At 36.9% G+C, this 20970-nt stretch overlaps 1 protein-coding gene and 1 long non-coding RNA gene across 2 annotated transcripts in view; one reads left to right on the plus strand and one right to left on the minus strand.

Annotated features, from left to right (window-relative positions):
• LOC113912873 overlaps nucleotides 1-16851 on the minus strand; it is a 29247-nt gene extending 12396 nt beyond the window's left edge. The window contains exon 1 of the long non-coding RNA XR_003517022.2: nucleotides 16583-16851. This is a non-coding gene — a long non-coding RNA (uncharacterized LOC113912873). The remainder of the gene's footprint in view (nucleotides 1-16582) is intronic.
• Nucleotides 1677-2273, plus strand: LOC113912872 (peroxiredoxin-1-like). The gene has a single exon (XM_035723961.1). It carries the CDS (start codon nucleotides 1677-1679, stop codon nucleotides 2271-2273), a length of 597 nt encoding a protein of 198 aa, XP_035579854.1.
• Nucleotides 16852-20970: the final 4119 nt, after the last annotated feature.

Below are 20970 nucleotides of genomic sequence, written 5' to 3' on the forward strand. Positions count from 1 at the left end.
TTTGCCACTGTTTTGCTATTTGTTGGTTCACTGTTTCTTAGAGTGATGATAAGGAAATCACGTGGAATATGCTAGCTTAGTGATATAGCACTGTGTGCATTGAATGGATATCCTAACTGAGGAAGTCAGAATGAAATTAAAATTCATTAGTAAACTACTCATTAGTCAAGTAACATCCTACAGGAGGGCAAAGACAGATTACAACCCATCCGCAAATCCCTGTTGCATAGATGTCACAGAGCAGATTCAAGGTGAAATTTTGAATGATTATTGGATATTTTAACATAAAGCGGCTGCTCAGGTTTCCAAATTATGCAAGTCTATTTTGTTGGAAAGTTAATTCATTATGTCAAAGCTACAACCTTAATGCTTAAAAAGCAGCATATCAATAAGATTATATTTACTTTTCTTATGCCAGAGTGGAATTCCAAGTTTTCCAAGCAGCTGGATAATGTGGAAGAAGGAAAATGTTGAGGAGCAACTGTTTCCAGCATGAACTACAGGAGCATAATGGAAATATATGTATGTACGTGCGTGCGTGTGTGTGTGTGTGTGTGTGTGTGTGTGTGTGTGTGTAGAGCATTACTGACCTTCTTCTATCTCCTTCAAAAAGAATCTGGTTTGAGTTTCGTTGGTTCAGGAAACTTTTTGTTATCCAGGTATCCAATAAGCAAATCTGACAACCTCCCTTGCACAAATGAAAGTGGGGACTAGTAATGTATTATCTTTCCTAGATAATATATATATTTTTTAAAGATTTTATTTATTTATTTATTTGAGAGAGAGAATGAGAGAGAGAGAGAGCATGAGGGGGGGAGGGTCAGAGGGAGAAGCAGACTCCCTGCTGAGCAGGGAGCCCGATGTGGGACTCAATCCCGGGACTCCAGGATCATGACCTGAGCCGAAGGCAGTCGCTTAACCAACTGAGCCACCCAGGCGCCCCTAGATAATATATATTTTAATAGCTACTTAATGTAAATAGTGCCTTATGCTAGAAAGAATTCTGGTAGTGAAAATTTTAGATGGGCTAACGAAGGACATGTTTTCATGTAGCAACTCTTTTAAGCCCCTTAAACTTATCACACAGTTGGTCACTATTTTCCTATAGTACTTAAAGAAGTGAACACATCCATAGACTGAGTAACGGTGCTGGTGGAAAGATATGACAAATGGCCTCATTTTCTCCCAGAGAGAAAATACTCAGAATTTTAATTTTTGTTTTTCTGGATTTTTCTCAAATTTTTCTATCTCCATATTTATTGAAATTGAGACATAAAATCACTTTAGGGGCACCTGGGTGGCTCAGATTGTTAAGCGTCTGCCTTCGGCTCAGGTCATGATCCCAGGGTTCTGGGATCGAGCCCAATGTCCGGCTCCCTGCTCTGCGGGAAGCCTGCTTCTCCCTCTGCCTCTCTCTCTGTCTCTCTTTCTCTCATGAATAAATAAATAAAATCTTTAAAAAAAAATAAAATAAAATCACTTTAATGATTTTCTTGGAAATAAAAAATGAGATATAAAATAGAGAATTAGAATTTAATTTTTCTCATAAAACTCAAAATTTTAACTTAATGAAGCATAAAAAAAGGAAATGCCAACGGGTCTTCTTCCTGCCTTGTCTTTGGCGTTTTTGGTCTCAGAGTCGGTGAGAAGGTTTCCCACACCCTGCTGAGAGCAAGATGTCTTCAGGAAATGCCAATATTGGGCATCCTGCCCCCAACTTCAAAGCCACGGCTGTTATGCCACATGGCCAGTTCAAAGACCTCAGCCTATCTGACTACAAAGGAAAATACATTGTGTTCTTTTACCCTCTTGACTTCACCTCTGTCTGCCCCACGGAGATCATTGCTTTCAGTGACAGGGCAGAGGAATTTAAGAAACTCAACTGTCAAGTGATTGGTGCTTCCGTGGATTCTCATTTCTGTCACCTGGCATGGATCAACACACCCAAGAAACAAGGAGGACTGGGACCCGTGAACATTCCCTTGGTATCAGACCCCAAGCGCACCATTGCTCAGGACTATGGAGTCTTAAAGGCTGATGAAGGCATCTCATTCAGGGGCCTCTTTATCATTGATGATAAAGGTATCCTTAGGCAGATCACGGTAAATGACCTTCCTGTCAGCCGCTCTGTGGATGAGACTCTGCAACTGGTTCAGGCCTTCCAGTTTACTGACAAGCATGGGGAAGTGTGCCCAGCTGGCTGGAAGCTTGGCAGTGATACCATCAAACCTGATGTCCAGAAGAGCAAAGAATATTTCTCTAAGCAAAAGTGAGCACCGGGTCATTTTAGGGCTGGGCTGCAGTGGGTGGCCATGAAAACAAAATCTCTTTTGTACTATTGTCATGCTTAGAACATAAGACTTTAGACTCTGTGCAGATGTGGTATGGGGGCAGGGGTTGGGGAGACCAGCCTTTCTTCCTCTGGCCTGCCCCATAACAGCTCAGCCTCAGGTGTTATGGGGCAGGCCAACTCTTATGTACAGTAGTAGGGCATCACTTTTTGTCTTTTGTTGTTTCTACTAAACTTGAACTGAGAAAAAAAAGGAAATGCCAACTGCTGAAACAATGATGGACTAGAAATTGATGATTATAGCTTCTAATTCTATCTTTTTCACCAAATCCCCATATAATCTGTACCTGTCATGGGGTCACATGTAGATCAATGAGCAATTTGAAAAGGAAAAGAGGGAAAGGAAATATTATTTATATTTTACAGTTATTATTGAGTTATTTCATAAAATATAAGATATAATAATAGTACCTATTCAATAATATTACATTGTTTCGATAGAACTATAGAGTTAATCAACAGGTGTTAGCACTTTCTCAAATCCCAAAACAAGTTGCTTTTAAAATGTATTTTTTCATTTTTGAGGTAGAAATCACACCACAGATTGTCCTTAAACACTATAAGCACCAAAAACAGAACAGTGCCATCATCCTAGCAGAAATTATACTCTTGTACCAAACTTTATTTTAAAAATATAGTGAATTTCTTGGGGCACCTGGGGGGCTCAGGAGGCTAAGCGACTGACTCTTGATTTTAGCTCGGGTCATGATCTCAGGGTCGTGGGATCGAGCCCCACATCAGGCTCTATACTGGGTGTGGAGTCTGCTTAAGATTTTCTCCCTTCTTCTCCCTCTGTCCCTCCCCACCTCCACTCTCTTTCCAAAATATAGCGTGAATTTCCATGTACATTTAAGTGATAAAAATTATCTTCCTTGCTGTCAGAGGTGGAAGATAGAAGCAATACTTGGTTAGACACAAAAACAATGTCTCTGTTTAAAATATTATCCACAAAATCCATTTCCAAGGTTGTAGAGTTAAAAACTCTATGTTGAAGATACAGGTCAATTTGAAGAAAGTCAAAATTGTTTTAGGGAAATTATTTTGAGGAAAGGGATAGTATTATTAGTTCCATTAAAAAATCATTTTTATCTAGTCTATATAATTTAGCCAAATAAAAGAAAACTAAAGAATTAAAATTACTCTCTGGTTTAGATAGGATAAAGATAATGAGCAAAGATAAAGTTAGAGAAGTAGAGAGGAATCACATTTATAGTACATAGATTCCAGAGGGAGAATTTGAGGCATTATTCAGTAGGCAGTGTTGAATTATTGAAGAGTGCTGAGGTGGGAGAGCCAAAATTATAGGCTACTTTAAAGAAGATTGATCTTGACTATATATGGAACAGGTCAGAATGAAGAAATATTAGCAATAAGAAGACCCATTAGGGAACAAAGGAAGTGATATAATCCAGATGGGAAAAGGGCCTGGAGGATGTATGCAGCAGTAGAAATGGAAAAGACAAAACTGATGTGAAGGATAGTCCCAGGAAAAATTTTAAAGGCTTGGGGATGGATTGGATGTGCTAGATAAGCTGGGTGATTCAGAGTGAGCTCTAAAATACCAGGTCTGGACAACTAAGAGAATAATGATACCCCTAAGAATTCAAGATGGTCAAATGATAGATCTGATTTGGGAAAGTGAAAGAGCAATTTTGCCTTAATAAGCCAACTTTTGAAAATAGAGCTACCGGATGAACCAGCAATTACACTACTGGGTATTTACCCCAAAGATACAAATATAGTGATCCAAAGGGGCACATGCACCCCAGTGTGTATAGCAGCAATGTCCACAATAGCCAAACTATGGAAAGAGCCTAGATGTCCGTCAACAGATGAATGGATAAAGAAGATGTGGTATATGTGTATACACACACACACAAACACACACAGACACACAATGGGATATTATGCAGCCATCAAAAAATGAAATCTTGTCATTTACAAGGACATGGATAGAACTAGGGGGTCTTATGCTAAGCAAAAGACAATTATCATATGATCTCACTGATATGAGAAATGTGAGAAACAAGACAGAGGATCATAGGGGAAGGGAGGGAAAAATGAAACAAGATGAAATCTGAGAGGGAGACAAACCATAAGAGACTCTCAATCTCAGGAAACAAACTGAGGGTTGCTGGAGTGGAAGGGGGTGGGAGGGATGGGGTGGCTGGGTGATGGACACTGGGGAGGGTGTGTGCTATGGTGAGGGCTGTGAATTGTGTAAGACTGTTGAATCACAGATCTGTACCCCTGAAACAAATAATATATTATGTTAATAAAAAATTAAATTAAATTAATAAAATTAAATTAAAATTAAAATTAAAAAATAAGCTGACTTCAAGTGGCCACGTGTTGGACTTCAGACAGCACACTTTTGTTGTTAGCTACTGTTGGATGGTGAGTGCTGGCTCTACCCATATTAATTTTTTGATCCTCAGTCAGTTATATAACCTCTTGAAATCGCAGTTTTGTTATCTGCAAAACGGGGATAACCATGCCTAACGGAGAGTGGTTGTGATATTTTGTGAAATGTCTAATTACATCTGATAAATGGGTAGTCTTAGTAAATGCAAGCTCTTAGACCTGGGATCCCAGAGCCTGAAAATAGGTGCCTCTGTCAGCATGGTTTTCTGTTTTTTCTCAGCAACGATGAGTCTCCTATAAATGGGAGCAGAAGCAAGAGTGGAAAAAGTAAACAACGGTGATGACACAAATTTTGGAACATGCTTCGGAGGTAACAAGGGAGTGTGGAGGATTTAATAATGATAGTTGCAGTAGTGTAGTCAGTGGTTTCAGTCTGCAGGATACCTCTAAGACTTACTGCATTCTGAGAAGTGTGGTAAGAAGTCTCTGCTATATGCCATCCTCTAAGAAGCAAAGATAAGTGAAGGAACCTTCGCTCTGCTCCTGCCCTTGAAGTCAACAGTCACTCAGTACTTTAAAAATGTCACACAGATGTCAGCACATCACCTTTGTAAGCTAGGTATACTTGACTTGAATATTTTTAATCGCAGTTATTAGCAATTATTAACACACAAAAAGATCTGCAAACATCTCAGATATGTGTTGTCGCCATCTATGTTGCCTACTGGGCAAAGCTTCACTACGTGGTATCTCTGGGCTTCACCACATCTCTCCAGATGTGAATCCCAGAAGAATCAATGAGATGGCTCCAAGACCCACTCCCATAATGTGTCATAAGCAGAGTAAATTTCACCAGGGGAGGATGAAAGAGTTCTTTCTATCACAGCCAGACAACCTTTAAGGGAACATAAATAAGCATCAGTTTTCAATGGTCTTTCGCTTACCCACCTCCCCAAAGTTTACTAATCTCCATCATTCCAGCATCTCTTCATTTTATGAGCGCCTCCTTTTCCTCTCCTCTTTCTCATCAATCCTATTCCTGTCTTCTCTTCCCTTTTTGGAGAAAAAAAAAAACCTATAAATTCCTGGGTGGCTCAGTTGGTTGGGCGACTGCCTTCGGCTCAGGTCATGATCCTGGAGTCCCGGGATCGAGTCCCGCATCGGGCTCCCTGCTCAGCAGGGAGTCTGCTTCTCCCTCTGACCCTCCCCCCTCTCATGTGCTCTCTCTCTCTCTCAAATAAATAAATAAAATCTTTTGAAAAAAATATAAATTCCTAATCCTTTACTTTATCATATATATATAGGTGCTTTCCCTTATTTATGTTTTGATATCTGACATTTATGCTTCCCTGCCCCCATGTGTCCTAAGACTGCATGCAAAAGTGTTTCCAAAAAAAAAGATAAATATCTTCCTAAAAAGTGTTAGTGGTAAGAAAAAGAAATACATTTCCTACCCTGCAATTACTCCAGGGTTGAGATCGGGGCAGTTAGCACTGCAGTGGTTGAGTAAAGGACCGTTGAAGTCCGTGAGACCTGGGTTCAGTATCATCCGTAGCTGTGAGTTATTTATTCTCTGTAAACTTCAAAAGTAATAATATCTACTCTCAAATGTTATGGCAACCAACTAAAGGATGTCTTTCGAGTGTCTAGTACTATGTTCAATATGTAATAGGTATACAATAAAGAGTTCATGCTATTTTTTTCAGCTTTATTGAGTTATAATTAACATATATGGTTGTGTAAGCTTAAGGTGTACAACATGTTGATTTGATACACTTATATATTGCAAAAGGCTTACCACTATAGTAGCTGACACATACATCATGTTGCATAATTACCATTCCTTTTTTGTGGTGAGGATGTGTAAGATCTTAGCCACTTTCAAGTATATAATACAGTATTATTAACTATAATCACTGTACTGTACACAACAAAGAGTGAATGCTATTTAATTAATTTTGGGGGGTGGGGGGTGAATTTTGAATCTGCCTCCAGACTTCCATCACTTACCTCTTTTTGTATCTTCTTAAGAGTTTTTTGAACATGCTTCATTGACTGCATCAAAGAATAAGACCCTTTGAGAAGAATTGACCCCAGGGTTTAGTCTTTGCATCTCTCTGACTGTAGTCTCTAGAAGTAACTTACCAAGGGATTGGGATACAATAACCATAAAAGACTCATAATCAGTCAACACAAAGGAAACCCAGAATTCCCTTTTCTCTGATCTGAGCTATAGTACTCGAGTCTGAGACTGATGTGCCTCCATTATGCTAAGGAAAAAGGATGCCTATGTCAGGCCAGAGTCCGGTAGAGCTAGAGAGAAAAAAATTATTTCAAGAAAAGACTGTTTTGCTTGCCTGCTCCCTAACTGTGGGAAGGGAAATATTAAAGAAATCACAGTCTTAGGTTGATTTTGGAACCCCAGCTGCAGGGACTCTCTTTTCATTGACATTTACACACATATGTGTTTATACGTGTCTGCTCGCTCACAGACACATGGGTTGCTGGTTTGTTTCTGCAAAGTGATTTTAAACAAAAGTGCTGATACTCTGGGACTAATAAGGCTATTCTGTTTTTTGTGAGCACGGGGTACTTTTCTCTGACTGTTTCATAAACAGAGCTTTACCTTAGGAAAAAAGAAAATACTGTTGAAAGTTTTAAAGTAATATTTTGCAATTGTAAATAGTATGAGAATTTTATAGGCAAAAGTTTCATCTTTGCACATGAGTATTTTTTCAAGATGAGTGAATAGAAGATTGAAATGTTATTAGATGCTGACACTGAAGCAGGACTCATATGGCTACATACCATGCTTGACAGAAAAGATGGACCTATTTTGTAAAGCTAACTTGATAAATCTATATGGAAGTAAAATGTTCAGAATTTTAACTGTAATTCCACTGGGTATAATGAATAAATATCGTTTGAGATGGAAAAGAAGAAAGATACACTTATAGAGAACATGTCATTATGCCACTATTAACACGATTGTTATCATAGTTAATATTTCTGAGCAATTTTCAGGTATCTGCCACCATGCTTGAAGATATAGACACTTGCTTCAATTAATTGTTGAAAAAAACCCATTTTATTTTATTTTATTTGAGTATAGCTGACACACAATATTACATTAGTTTCAGGTGTACAACATAGTGATTCAACAACTCTTTACATTATGCTGTGCTCACCACAGGTGTAGCCACCACCTGTCACCATATAACGCTATTATAGTATCATTAACTATATTCCCTATGCTGTACATTTTATTCCTGTGACTTATTCATTCCATATCTGGAAGACTGTAGCTCCCACTCCTCTTCACCCATTTTGCCCGTTCCCCAATCCCCTTTCCTCTGGTAACCAACAGTTTGTTCTTTGTGTTTATATGTTTGATTCTGCTTTTTGTTTGTTTATTCACTTGTGTTGCAGAAACCCCATTTTAAAGATTAAAAAAAAAAATGAGCTTCAGAATTTTCAAGTCTATGCCTAAGGCTACACAACCAGAAAATGGCAAGTTCACAAGGGCCTGGGACAAGATTCCCTCTTGCCTTCCAGAACAAATATTTCATGCTTATATAAACATTGCCTTCTGAGATACAGACATGTTGGGACCATGCTAAAAACTTTGGGTGGCGTAAGGCACATTAGCTACTTCTCTGCTACAGAAAGCACACCTCCCTATCAGATTTAATTTCAACAAACTTAGATAATAGGAGCAATTTTTTTAAAACAGAAATTTTGCTCCAAGAATCCCATGTTTCTATAATTTGAACTAATGAAATGTCTAGGTGCCTTGGCAATAAAGCAGAAAAAAAAACAAAGAAGTGGAAATGAATAAGACAAAACAACATATTCTGGGGATGATTGGCTTTGTTAGTCTGATTGTGAGTGATAATTTGAATTTTATTATCATTTATTCAGTATTGGTGTGTAGCCTATCATGAATCATTGTAGGTAGCTATATATAATGAATGTTTTATCATTTTGGTAAAATCTGCCTAGTTGCTATGGTGATAGTCATTATAAAATGAGTAAAATAAAATTCAGACCACTACATGTCTAGAATAAAATCAATGAGGTAATAACTGCAAAAGTAGGCATTTGTTACTTTATATATTGTTTGAGCAGTGAAATAAAATTATATTTGTCCTAAAAGTAGGTATTTCCAATTTTATATTAATGCATCTGAAAGAGGTGAAAAGAAGTGCTAACGCAGAGTGAATGGAAGACTGAATTATGTTAAGATGTTCTATACTGAGATTAATGGTATACAATAAAATATATTGGTTTTGATGTAAGGGTGATAAAATTAAACATTTTCAAAAAGCAATTCATGCTTCATACATGTTTTTCTAAATGTATGTTTCCTCCACTTTTTGCTCATCAGTACTCAACAAAAGAAAATGGAAAATACCCTCTTTTTTTTTTTTAACTGCAGACTCAATTGGGACTTGTTATTTGGCAGACAACCAAAAACAGACAAGTCTCCACATGACAGTTTTATTTTTTCACACTTTCGTCCTCCCCAAATTCAAAATATGTGTTTTCTGATGACAACAGATTGCATATAGATTTGGAGAATTCGAGAAAATACTCTAGAACCCAAGTGCTTTCACTATCTCTTGTTTACATCAAACAGTGCTGCCCATCCCTTTCTCCAGATCTGAAAAGCTTGTGGGAGTTTGAAGAACAGATTCCAGAAAGTTGAATCTTCTTTCATACTGTGAGAAGTTTGTAAATTGGTTCCTTACCGGATACTGTAATCCTTTCGGATTGAAGAGAAATTGTTGACTTCCAAAAGAACACAATACAAAGAAAACCATTAGCCTCGACAATTCATAGACCAAATAAAGTACATTATTCTTCTGCTGTTCTTGTAAAATATTATCATGCTTTAGAAGTTAAAAGAATGCTCACTGAAATCTTTTCACCTACTTAAGAAAAATAAGTGGCTTATTTTTGAACAACAAGGGTGCAAATTTTTTGAGAAATGTAAACCGAATTGGAGAGACAAGAGTTAGGTAGCTGATATAGGATGTAGTAAAATCTGGGTTATGTTGACAGAGTTTCTTTTTTCCATTTTGCTTTGCTTGTATTATTTTTGTTTTTAATAATCATGGTCTGGTGACCTTTTTCTCAACTGGAAATATGAAGAGTCGGAGGCCCATTAACTATTGAAGATGATGTCTTGAGATTTTCATTCAAAAAAACCTCCAAGTTTCCCTTCCACATACAGGAAAAAAAAAAGCCCAGGATTCAGGAGAGAAGACTTCTATTTTATTATAGCACACACATCTCCAGCCTCTGTGAATTTATCATTCCCTCGATCACTGCCTGTCTCACCTTAGAAATTAACATATATTTTACTTCTCCTTCTCTAACATTAAAAATGCATTGCAATGAATAATATAGCAGGGCTGTGTATAAAACTAAATCTTCTGCATCCTCTTTTAAATGTTTGTTCTTCAGCAGAGATCCTCTGAGGAAAACATATTGAAAGGATGAACAGTAATTTAATTTTTTATCATAAGCATTAGTGGCAAATAAAGGACAAAAGTACTTTGCAGTGCTAAAGAAAAAAAGATGAGATATTCATCAAGAGAAATACTGCCTTCAGATTGACTGCCAGGTCATGCATATTCTTTTTCTTTTCAAATAGAAGAAATCACAAGATTAATATGCAGACCCTGGAAATACCTGCTATGTATGTTACTAGTAGCAAATACTGAAGACACTGTTGGTACTTTCAGAGAGCTATCTAAAAGCTTTTATGAAAAAAAAAGAGGATACTAAACATTTTTATTAAAATATGAATCTGAAATTCAGAATTACATCGTTTCCCAAAGTCCCTTGAATTACAATCTTCCCTAAAAATGCGATAAGGAAAAAAATCTGCTGTCAAGTTAGATCATTAATTAGCTATGTAAAGTAAGAAAAAAAAAAAAGCTCAATTTTGACTGGTGCCCAAAGTCAAAATAACATCTGATACTTCTACATTAATTTCTTCACTTTGACTAATAGAAAACTTAAAATGGCTGATAGCAACTACGGGTAAAACTCAGTGAAACCCTACTGCCAATCATGCCTTTAGAATTTTGCAGCAGTATTAAAAAGAAGGGATAAAAATAAAGTATAATGTTACATTTCTAAAGGGAAGTTTAGAAATTATTTTATACTTGCTTGTCGTATTTCTAAGGTCTCTAGTATTTGATCCATGAGTAATGAAAAAAAATATTTAATAGGGGAAACTTTATGGTCTGTGAGGAAATAAAACCAAGTCTCGTGTAGCAATAACTCTATTAAACAATAATATAATTAAATTGTTCACCTAGACTTGAATTGAAGGTTTCTGTTTAATAATCTGTCCTGACCTTCAAATGCAGACCAATGTTCAGGAATGAAACTGTAATTCTGGCAGCATCCCACTTTCCAAAAGCTCTTAGGCCTCATTTCCAGTTTCCATTTTTTTACCCTTGAGCATTTTACCCTTAAATGATGTACTCTAACATATATATATATATATCATATAAAAATCAAGTGTCTACACCATAAATAGAAGAAACTGGTGGCTGCCAGAGGGAGGCGGTGAGGGGATGGATAAAATGGATGTAGTGGAATGGGAAGTAGGGTCTTCCAGTTTTGGAATGAATAAGTCACAGGGTTGAAAGGTGCAACATAGGGAACATAGTCAATGGTACTGGAATAGTTTGTATGGTGACGGTTGTAGTATGATACACTGTTATCATACCACATTTGTGGTGAGCACAACCTAACATGTAGAGTTGCCAAATCACTATGTTGTATCTGAAATTAATGTAACATTGTGTGTCAACTGTACTTCAATTGAAAAAAAAGAGTGGGAAGGGTGGATAAAGTGTCTAAAATTGGGAAGTATGGGGGCACCTGGGTGGCTCAGCCAGTTAAGCATTTGATTCTTGCTTTCGGTTTTGACTCATGATCTCATGGTCATAGCATCGAGCCCCCAAGGCCGGCTCCATCTCAGCAGGAGCTCTGCTTGAGCTTCTCTCCCTCTGCCCCTCCCCCCACTCACACATGTTCTCCCTCTCTCTCTCAAATAAAATAAATCTTTAAAAAAAATAAAATTGGAAACTATTTGAAGGAATTGAAACTTTTAAATTATTGAAGAAAAATGTAAAGCCTACATCAAACACTAATGCACAAAAAAAATGGTATCAGAAATAAATATACAAATGCAAAGTATGTCAGTCTAAGGGGATACTCTTTGGAGACGGTATTTTAAGGCACTCTGGAAAAAGGACAATTGCTCTGGGGGAATTCTGATGGAAGAGTATCAGATTCACCACCTCACTGAAAAGGATCTTTAGTAACCAAAGTATTCCTAAACACATCCTTTTGTTTTTGTTTTTGTCTTCATATTTAAGATCACATATGTATGTCCACAAGTATGTGATGATCTCAGTACAACTATACCAAACATTTCTTTTTTTCCTTCTAAAATTATTTCTTTTTCTTTTTTAAGATTTCATTTATTTATTTGAGAGAGAGAAAGAGAGTGAGAGAGAGAGAGCACAAGCTGGGGAAAGAGACAGAGGGAGAGGGAAAAGCAGACTCCCTGCTGGGCAGGGAGCCCAACACGGGACTCGATCCCAGAACCCTGGGATCAGGACCTCAGCTGAAGGCAGAAGCTTAACTGACTGAGCCACCCAGGCGCCCTTCTAAAAGTATTTCTGTTCAGAAAGTCATTTAGAGACTTATTAAGTATTCAGTTTACAGGCTCCTTGTCTCCGGCTGTCAAGTGTTAAATTATGGCCATCATTGACATCTTTGTTCCTTCTGTCTATATGTTTACACAGTGAAGCCTAAAGCACCAGTGATGCTGGAAGTCCCAGGGCATATTTCAAAAAGGGATCATGACCTGGCATAGAGGATGGGTTTCATCTGAAAGAAAGCACACTCACTGGTAAAGCTTCTGATCTTCGCATCCTTTCCTAGCCTTCCCTAAGGGAACAGGAATAATAATAGCAAGTACCGGAGAATTTTCATCATGCTTTACCTGTATAAACTCATTGATTCCATACAACCCTATGAGCTAGGTACTCTCAGTATCCCCAGATGAGAACTCAAGACACAGAAAAGAAGCCAGCAAATGGTGGAACTGGATTAAAATACAGACAATCAAATAAATAAATAAATAAATAATACAAAATAAAAGAAAATACAGACAACCCGGTTTCAGAGTCTGTTTTCAAATCCGTATATTACGTTGCCTCCCACCACAGATCTTTAGGCTGGTTCTTCCCACCAGAATGAGATAAAAAGAGTCACCTACAACCCCTGGAGAAAGAAAACTTAAGAAGCAATGTTGGGGATTTTTCAAACAAGAGAGCAAAGATATTCTCAGCTCAGTGGAAAGATTCAAGCTTACAATTATTGCTAATTAAGATTCTCTTCTTGTCTGAGCTTCCTCCAAAGGATGTCACCATATATCTCAAGACATAAACAGATCTTTTGAGCTAAACACAATTCTCCCAATTTGGTGTTAACCAATATGCTAGTAAGAGGGGTCTGGACGTCTCTCTGCGCAACTATATAAAACAAGCCCTTATGTACCTTGGCTCTTTGCTGCCTAAGTGTTTAGTCAGGCCACGGTTCTTTTGATTTGACTTTTTGCCCTGCACCTTATTTTTAAACTTTAAAGCTATTTTGCAATATTGACCTGTTTCCATGGTATTGCAGATGATTCTAGGTGATTCTGCTCTCCCCTGGGTCTTTCCCATTCTTCCCGGGAAAGCCTATGCCTACATCTGGTACTTGTGATCCTTCCCCAGAACCACAGCCAGGGGGCTTGGGAGATGACCACAAGGCTGCTTTCCCAGCACCTGAACTTGCTTGATGACCATACCAGAGAAGTATGTATGTTGTGAACAAACTAGAGTCAAAAATGCTTTTTTTCAGTAGTCTGTGTTCCTGAAATATTCATGTTCAAATGCAACAATGTTGCATGGGTTTTAAATGTCTGTCTTTTTCTTGTAGCTAGTGAGTCATCCAGGCCCTTAGATGTTTTAAAGTCTTGCACATAATGTTAAGCCTCACTGCATGAAGGGAAACAACATGTCCTATATTTGAGAACTTTTTTTTTTTCGCACAGCTTCCAAGATTTACATAAAATAGTAAGAATAACACGGTTGGGGCATTCTTTGGGTCGATTCCAAGCAGAGAAGTTACTGATGTCAAATGCCAGGATAAGTTCCAGCTGACTGTGATTTTATTTTTTTTCTCTTCAGTAGACACTTTACTGCAATGAGAACTTGATCAGGAGTTTATAGAAAAATGTGGGGCTGTGTATTGTTCCTAATCAACAGCACCACCTTCTGTCCACAAAAATGTCAGATCCTGGTGAATGGATAGCTCGCTCTGCCATGTGACAGCCTTACTGGGCACTTAGACAAATTACGTAAATCCCATTTTCTCTCTACTTTGATATCAATGAAGTCAAAGTAATTTTTAAGTAATGCAAACAGCATGTTAGGACAAATAAACTAAACGCTTCAACCGAGAATAGCACATGGAAAGAAACATCACAGCTTCGATAGAGTTCTGCTAGAACTGCTAAGCTTCTCCAGGTATAAACTTTTATCTATTCCTCCCACATGGAAATTCTCCAAAAGAGCAAATTTTGTGAGTTTCACAGAAAAGAAAGTGTGAGGTCTGGTTTGTTACAATTGGAATGATTTAGAAAACCATGTCTCCCATCTTACAGTCACATCATAAGGGAGAAATAAAGAGATCTAAAGGTGTGAGTAAAATCACAAGCTCCTTAAATACGTATAACTTCCAAATAAAAAGATGATGTGAAACACACATAGATGCTCTTTTCTACACTCCAATCCAGATAAGTAAAATAACTGAAGCCTTGAGCTATTAAAGAAATTATAAAGGAAAACTTAATTTGCTACCAAATTCATAAAACTCAGGAGGTCATGTAATAAATAGCAATGCAAACAGAGCGTGGAGGAGGTCCCAGCATGCATCTAAGTGGTACGTGGATATATGGGGGTCAGTCTGCAAAATAGGGAAAGGATTTCTCTAGAAGTCTGTCTTCAGGAAGACTCAGAAGAACTCATCCTGAGGAGAAATGAATCCAGGCACCATGATCCTAAACTACTCATGCATCTTCAACTATTAACAGTAGGAAGATTCTGAAAGCATGATTTTGTTCCTCGGATCTGCCTTCTAAGTACTTCTTTTGTAAAGCAAGGAAACTATGTAAAAACTGAGAAAACTATGGCACTAAAACTCTGTAGCACGTTCGAAATCCTGCCCGCCTACACCTATAGGAACATCACACAAGAGGAGCGAGGCTTTCTCTCCAAATGTGCAATATTGAAGTTGTAGACATCTTGTTTATTCTTGATGATGGTGTGTGGCAAAGCATCTCCAGTGCTTGGGGAGAGAACTTTGCAGAAGATATTTTTGGTAAATCCATTTAAAGAACATCCTATGTGAGTGGGGAGGGGGGTGCCTGGGTGGCTCAGTCGGTTAAGGGACAACTCGGGATCTCAGCTCAGATCTGGATTGTGATTTCAAGCCCGGTGTTGGGCTCCACACTGAGTGTGGAGCCTACTTTCAAAAAATAAAAAATAAAAAATCTTAGTAAGACTTCTGAAAATAGGTGACAACCCAAATGGGCGGGAGGGTGTTTGTAAGGAGGAAAGATTTTCAGGGGGTGGAGAGGTTACTATTAATGAGAGAGAGAGAGAGAATGCAATGTCAGTTACCACTGTTATCATAAACTCAGCCATTCCCACTGGGAAGATCATAGAGTCCAAGTGTGAACACAGGAGGACTCAATTCTAAAGGGAAAAAGGAGAAAAGGGTATATATTGTTGATATTTTATATTTCTCAAAGAACCTCGAATCACATAACCATTCTTTCCGAATTACCTCAACATAGAGTACTACAGAAAGTTATGTTAATTTAAGATGGATCATGCAGGCAAAAATGAAATTATTCCCCTAAAAACACCTACATTATCTGTAATGTCAACCAAAATTCACTGGAGAATTATACAGTCTCCATTTACTTTTGGCTAGGTAAGTAGACCTTGATGTTATTAAAGAGTTAGTTGTTTTCACTGCCTGAAGACATGGAAGGGAATAAATGATCTCTTGAAGTCCCTTCCTATTTGTGATTCTATTTGCTAGATTGATTAAAACTTTCTCCAGAAAGAAGTTCCAATTAAAACCAGAAGTTCCCAGATAAATTAGTGACAAAACCCTACCCAAGCCCCAAAGTCATTGATTCCAAAGGACTAAGCCACAATGCTAATATGCCTGTGTACCCTACAGAAACCAAAATTATGCCAAGGATAGACATTTAGGTGTTCTGTATGTCATTATAATGGCAAACAAGTAACTCTTTTTCCAGAATAGAAATGCTTCCATATGTTTCAATCATTGCAATTCAATTTTTTAAAACTATTGGCTAGAGGAACCCACTGATCAATGCAAAAATATGAGCAAAATAATAGGTTGCTATAAAAAGTATGTAAATTAACCACCAGGTAAAAATATTAGTGAACATTCCATAATTTATATCTCCCTTTTATTTTTCAGTCTGCACTAAAACCTCATTATAAAGTTCTCAGAACCAACATTCATGATGCTATATTTTCTTAGTTCTACTCTTATAATAACCCTGTCTCCTAGCAAATTATTCTTGTTGTAAATATCACTTTAAGATATACGTGCTTTTCAAAGATGCTGTTAACGAAAGACAAGAGTGTTGTTTTAAGGGAATATGCCTTAAGTTTCCCAAAGAGTAGGCCAGTTTCAAACTATTAGTTAGGAACATAAATTGCAACTTGGAGGATATTATTTACTTACTTTTTACAGCTGAGTATCTGAACAAGTACCTCTTGGCACAGTTGCCTATGTTGAAGACTTAACAGTGAATCTGTCATCAACACACAATGGCCTGAGGCAGCAGGGCCACAGCCATTCAGTTTACAAAAGTACCATCTGCTTTGTTAACCAAGTTCTAGGTGACTATTTCTAGTGTCTCTCTTTGCCCTTGTTCCCTTCCTGTCAATCCAGGGAATACAGGACATTTCACATTGGGAGTTAGCTTTCCATTCAAAGTTGCCCCTTGTTCTCCTTTAGATTTTAATCATATTCTTTTTATTGTTATGTTAATCACCATGTATTACATCATTAGTTTGTGAAGTAGTGTTCCATGATTCATTGTTTGCATAAACACCCAGTGTTCCAAGCAGAACGTGCCCTCTTTAATACCCATCACCAGGTTAACCCCTCCCCCCTCCCCCCTCCCCTCTAGAACCCTCAGTTTGTTTCTCAGAGTCCATCATCTCTCATGGTTAGTCTCCCTCTCCGATTTCCCCCCCTTCATTCTTCCCTTCCTACTATCTTCTCTTTTTTTAACATATAATGTATTATTATATGTTAATCACATTCTTAATGTGAAATGGCAAGAGGGACAAATCCTAAAGAACGGAAGGCACAATGTTTAGATCCTAAGATCCTTACTAAACTATAGCACTGCCTTATTGGGCATTACAGTATTGGAAAGAAATTAAGTATGTGAACTCTTTCTGCCCAGATCCAGGACCTTAAAGATTAAAAAAGGTACAGTCAGTTCTAAATAAATCCTTTCAGGACGCCTGGGTGCCTCCGTCGTTAGGCGTCTGCCTTCGGCTCAGGTCATGATCCCAGGGTCCTGGGATGGAGCCCTGCATCGGGCTCCCTGCTCCGCGGGAAGCCTGCTTCTCCCTCTCCCACTCCCCCTGCTTGTGTTCCCTCTCTCTGTCAAATAAATAAATAAATAAATCTTAAAAAATAAATAAATAAATCCTTTTTTAGGAGGGAAGCTTGTGTTATAAAATCAGCCTTTCCATACCTACCACCTAAAACTCACAATTGATAGATGTTGATTAGAAAACACTAGAATAAGTGAACAACTTTAAGGAACCCATTAAAGGGAGAGACTTTCTGGCCTTCGCTTTCCCCCTCTAATATCGGGAACACTGATATCCATTGTTTCTTCTAATACAATAATCTATTTGTTGCTTTGTAAATTTCCACATCAAGAGATGGAGAAAATCAAGAGTAAAAGCCTATCAAAATATATCCTATAATGTGATCATTCCATAAATATGGTGTCTTTTGCAACTAGAGAGCCATAAATAGGAGGTTTTGCTACTATCTCTTTCATAAATACAAAAAATATTGTTGATCAGAATGAAATCAGTACTTACCATATTATATAAGTATTTGATTAACTTCTTTTTCGAACCTATGCTATTACTTCTGCTATTAATAATATTGTTTTCATTTGTATAGCAAAAATACAACTTGATACCAACATTACAATAATTTGAAAATTACCCTGCTGTTTTTCCCCTATTTGCATTAATTGCAACTTCAAAAAATTAGTAAGACTTTCTTAGGCCAGCACCAGTTTACTCTAGCATTGATTGTGGATAAGTAATCATTCATTAAGAACAGAGCTACATATGTAATGTGATAGGCAAAGTTTCAGTTTAAAAAAGAATTTTTAAAATTTAGTAATATTAAAGAAATGAAAATTAAACTGTTCCTTTCTAAGTTCTTAAAAGGGCACACGCCAAATCTTTATATATTACACATGTTCCTTTCTACTCTACCAACCTTCTGCTGAATCATGTAAATAAGTATTAAAAGTATTTATCATAATTCTTCTTTAGTTATTTGCCCAAATATATGAGCTGCTTCTTTGAAATATCCTCCTGGTCTCATAAATTCCAAAGAATTCACTGTTTTTGTTCAGAACATCTGCTAGAAACTTCTCTTTTCTGTCATGAAGAAAGCTCCCAACCAAACATGAACAAGAATCATTTTAGAAGATAAATAAAGGATTATTCATTTACAATTAGATTATAAGGAAAGTCAAGTCATTTGAAGTAAATGAGAGCTCATTTTTTTGAAATGCAGGGGAGCTAAGAGCCTGAAAAATCATTATAGCTTATTTTACATTGGAGAATTGGGAGGTCAAGCCATTAACTTTGTGAATTTGTGGAGGTTTCCCAGAAGCTTACTCAAATCCACTCCTAGGCCAATGTTAAACTTATTCAACATATTAGCATAATAACATAAATGACCATTTGCAAAACAAAGACCGACATGAGTTTCTAAACACTGCTAGTAAAACCTCAGGGTCACTTTGAAAGATGATAAAATGATAAACAAGAGTCTACACCAGCACCAAACCAGGCAAGAGAGAAGTAGGTTTCTAATTCTCCTATATAAAATGACTAGCCTTGTTTCTCTGCATACACTTGTTCTTATAATAATCACCAGATTGAAAATTGGTAGATTGTACCAGTGATTAAAAATGGACATAGGCTGAAAAGAAAATGAAAACACCATGTATTTTTATTAAATACTCTCGAAGTACTTACTAAGTAAGTTTTAAATTGCTTTATGTTGCTTGCCAATTACCAGGGGAAAAAATGAGATCGTGAATAGTACATTTTAAACAATACTTTCCTTCACTTATGCCAAGCTAAATCATAGCTGTATTTAATTCAAGGAACTAAAAGAGATGAAAACGATTAGCCATGATAACTCTTGGCATTCATAACCAATTTTGAGTCAAAATTCATAGTTTTTATATATGCTCCATCATGACTTTTCCTCCAGCCAAAAATCTAATATGTAAGAAAAGATATTATTTCATCAATGCATAAAAATGCCAGAGGAATCAGAATGCCTATATATGGCTTGGTCAAACCACAGAATCCAGGAGGACTATATTACCATATAAAAGCAGAGCACTTATTCAAAACTTCAGATTAGAAATGTTGACAGATAATCATTTAAACTGCATGGATTATGCAGAGATATATTCAGACAAGCCTAAATACTGATCTCAGTTCTACTAATCTCATATGGTTGTAGTCAGGATTAAACTGAGTAATATAAGTAAAGTACCTACAGCCTTATTGCTGCAAATAATAAGATTCTCTTGCATCCTATTCAAATACTTGATAATGAGTACTTGATAATAATTAGGGCATACTTTGTAAAAAACACTGTGCTAGGCTCTACAGGGGATACCATGAAAATGTACAACATAATTTCTGCCCTTAAGGACTTAGAGTAAAGATGGACAGTTAAGAAATATATGGCTAAATTAAGTTTTGGATAAATAAAGTATCAGAAGAAATAATGATCAAAGAAATTAAGAAAAGAATCATGATATCAGAAAATGTTCTAACCGGAAGAAATCTTAGAATTATTATTTGGAACATCCACTAGTATGGAACCCTTCTGAGGTCTTTTATTTCCCAAGTGATAAAGATCTCTAGCTTTTTAAGCCAAGATCCCCCTTTTTGGTATTCCCAACACTAGATCCAGTTTCGCCTTCCGGAAAGACTACAAAATTGAGATATCTTAATGTTCAGAGATTTTCTGAAAGATAAAAGTTTAAAATAAATGTATTAAGAAGTATGATTAATAAAATGAAGAAAACCATTTTATTCCTTTTATCAGCAGATAGGGTTCACCATTATTTTATGTTGTGTTTTAAGAAATTGATTATACGTTCATTCTCTAAGTCCGCAGGAAAGTTAATTCTTCACTAATTATTTGGCTTGATGCCATCCTGAAAGCTACATATGACTAACACAGATTCATTCACTTTTTCATTTCTTCAACAAATATGTATGGAATGTTCTGTGTGCTAAGCAATGTTATATAAGCCCTGAGGATGGAGCAGTGAACATAACAGATGAAAACTTTGTCATCAATTTATCCCTCGGAGACCATGTTGACAAATGTGGGAGTGATTTTACTTACCTTCCATTTGCCTGACTCTCTCTTCCCAATATGTGAAGAAATAGAAAAGTTCTATGCCAGAAGATCTCACAGAGCACGCATATATAGCCTCACTAATAGTTAATTCCTGAAGCCTAGGGGCAAATAAAGTAATTTGTATTCTAATTCCAAATTCATGAAGTCTTAGAGTGTCAAGGAAAATTGTACTCTTTGAAGATGATCTAAGTAAAGATATACAGTTCTGCCAAATATGCTCAGATTACTATAAACTCTTTTCTCTCACCAATTCTTGAAAATGAGGCTATCCTTTTCTTTTGACACTTGTCTTATTTTAAGTGATATATCTTAAAGAACTGGTCTTGGCCAAGTAAGGAAAACACTAAACCCTTTGTTTTTTTGTTTACGTACATCTCAGAAAGTATCCTGTCTGCTGTCATTAA

This window comes from Zalophus californianus, chromosome 14, assembly GCF_009762305.2.
Source record: "Zalophus californianus isolate mZalCal1 chromosome 14, mZalCal1.pri.v2, whole genome shotgun sequence".
NCBI lineage: Eukaryota > Metazoa > Chordata > Mammalia > Carnivora > Otariidae > Zalophus > Zalophus californianus.

Coding starts and splice junctions, on each gene's coding strand:
- LOC113912872 (XM_035723961.1), top strand. CDS start 1,677: ATGTCTTCAGGAAATGCCAATATTGGGCATCCTGCCCCCAACTTCAAA.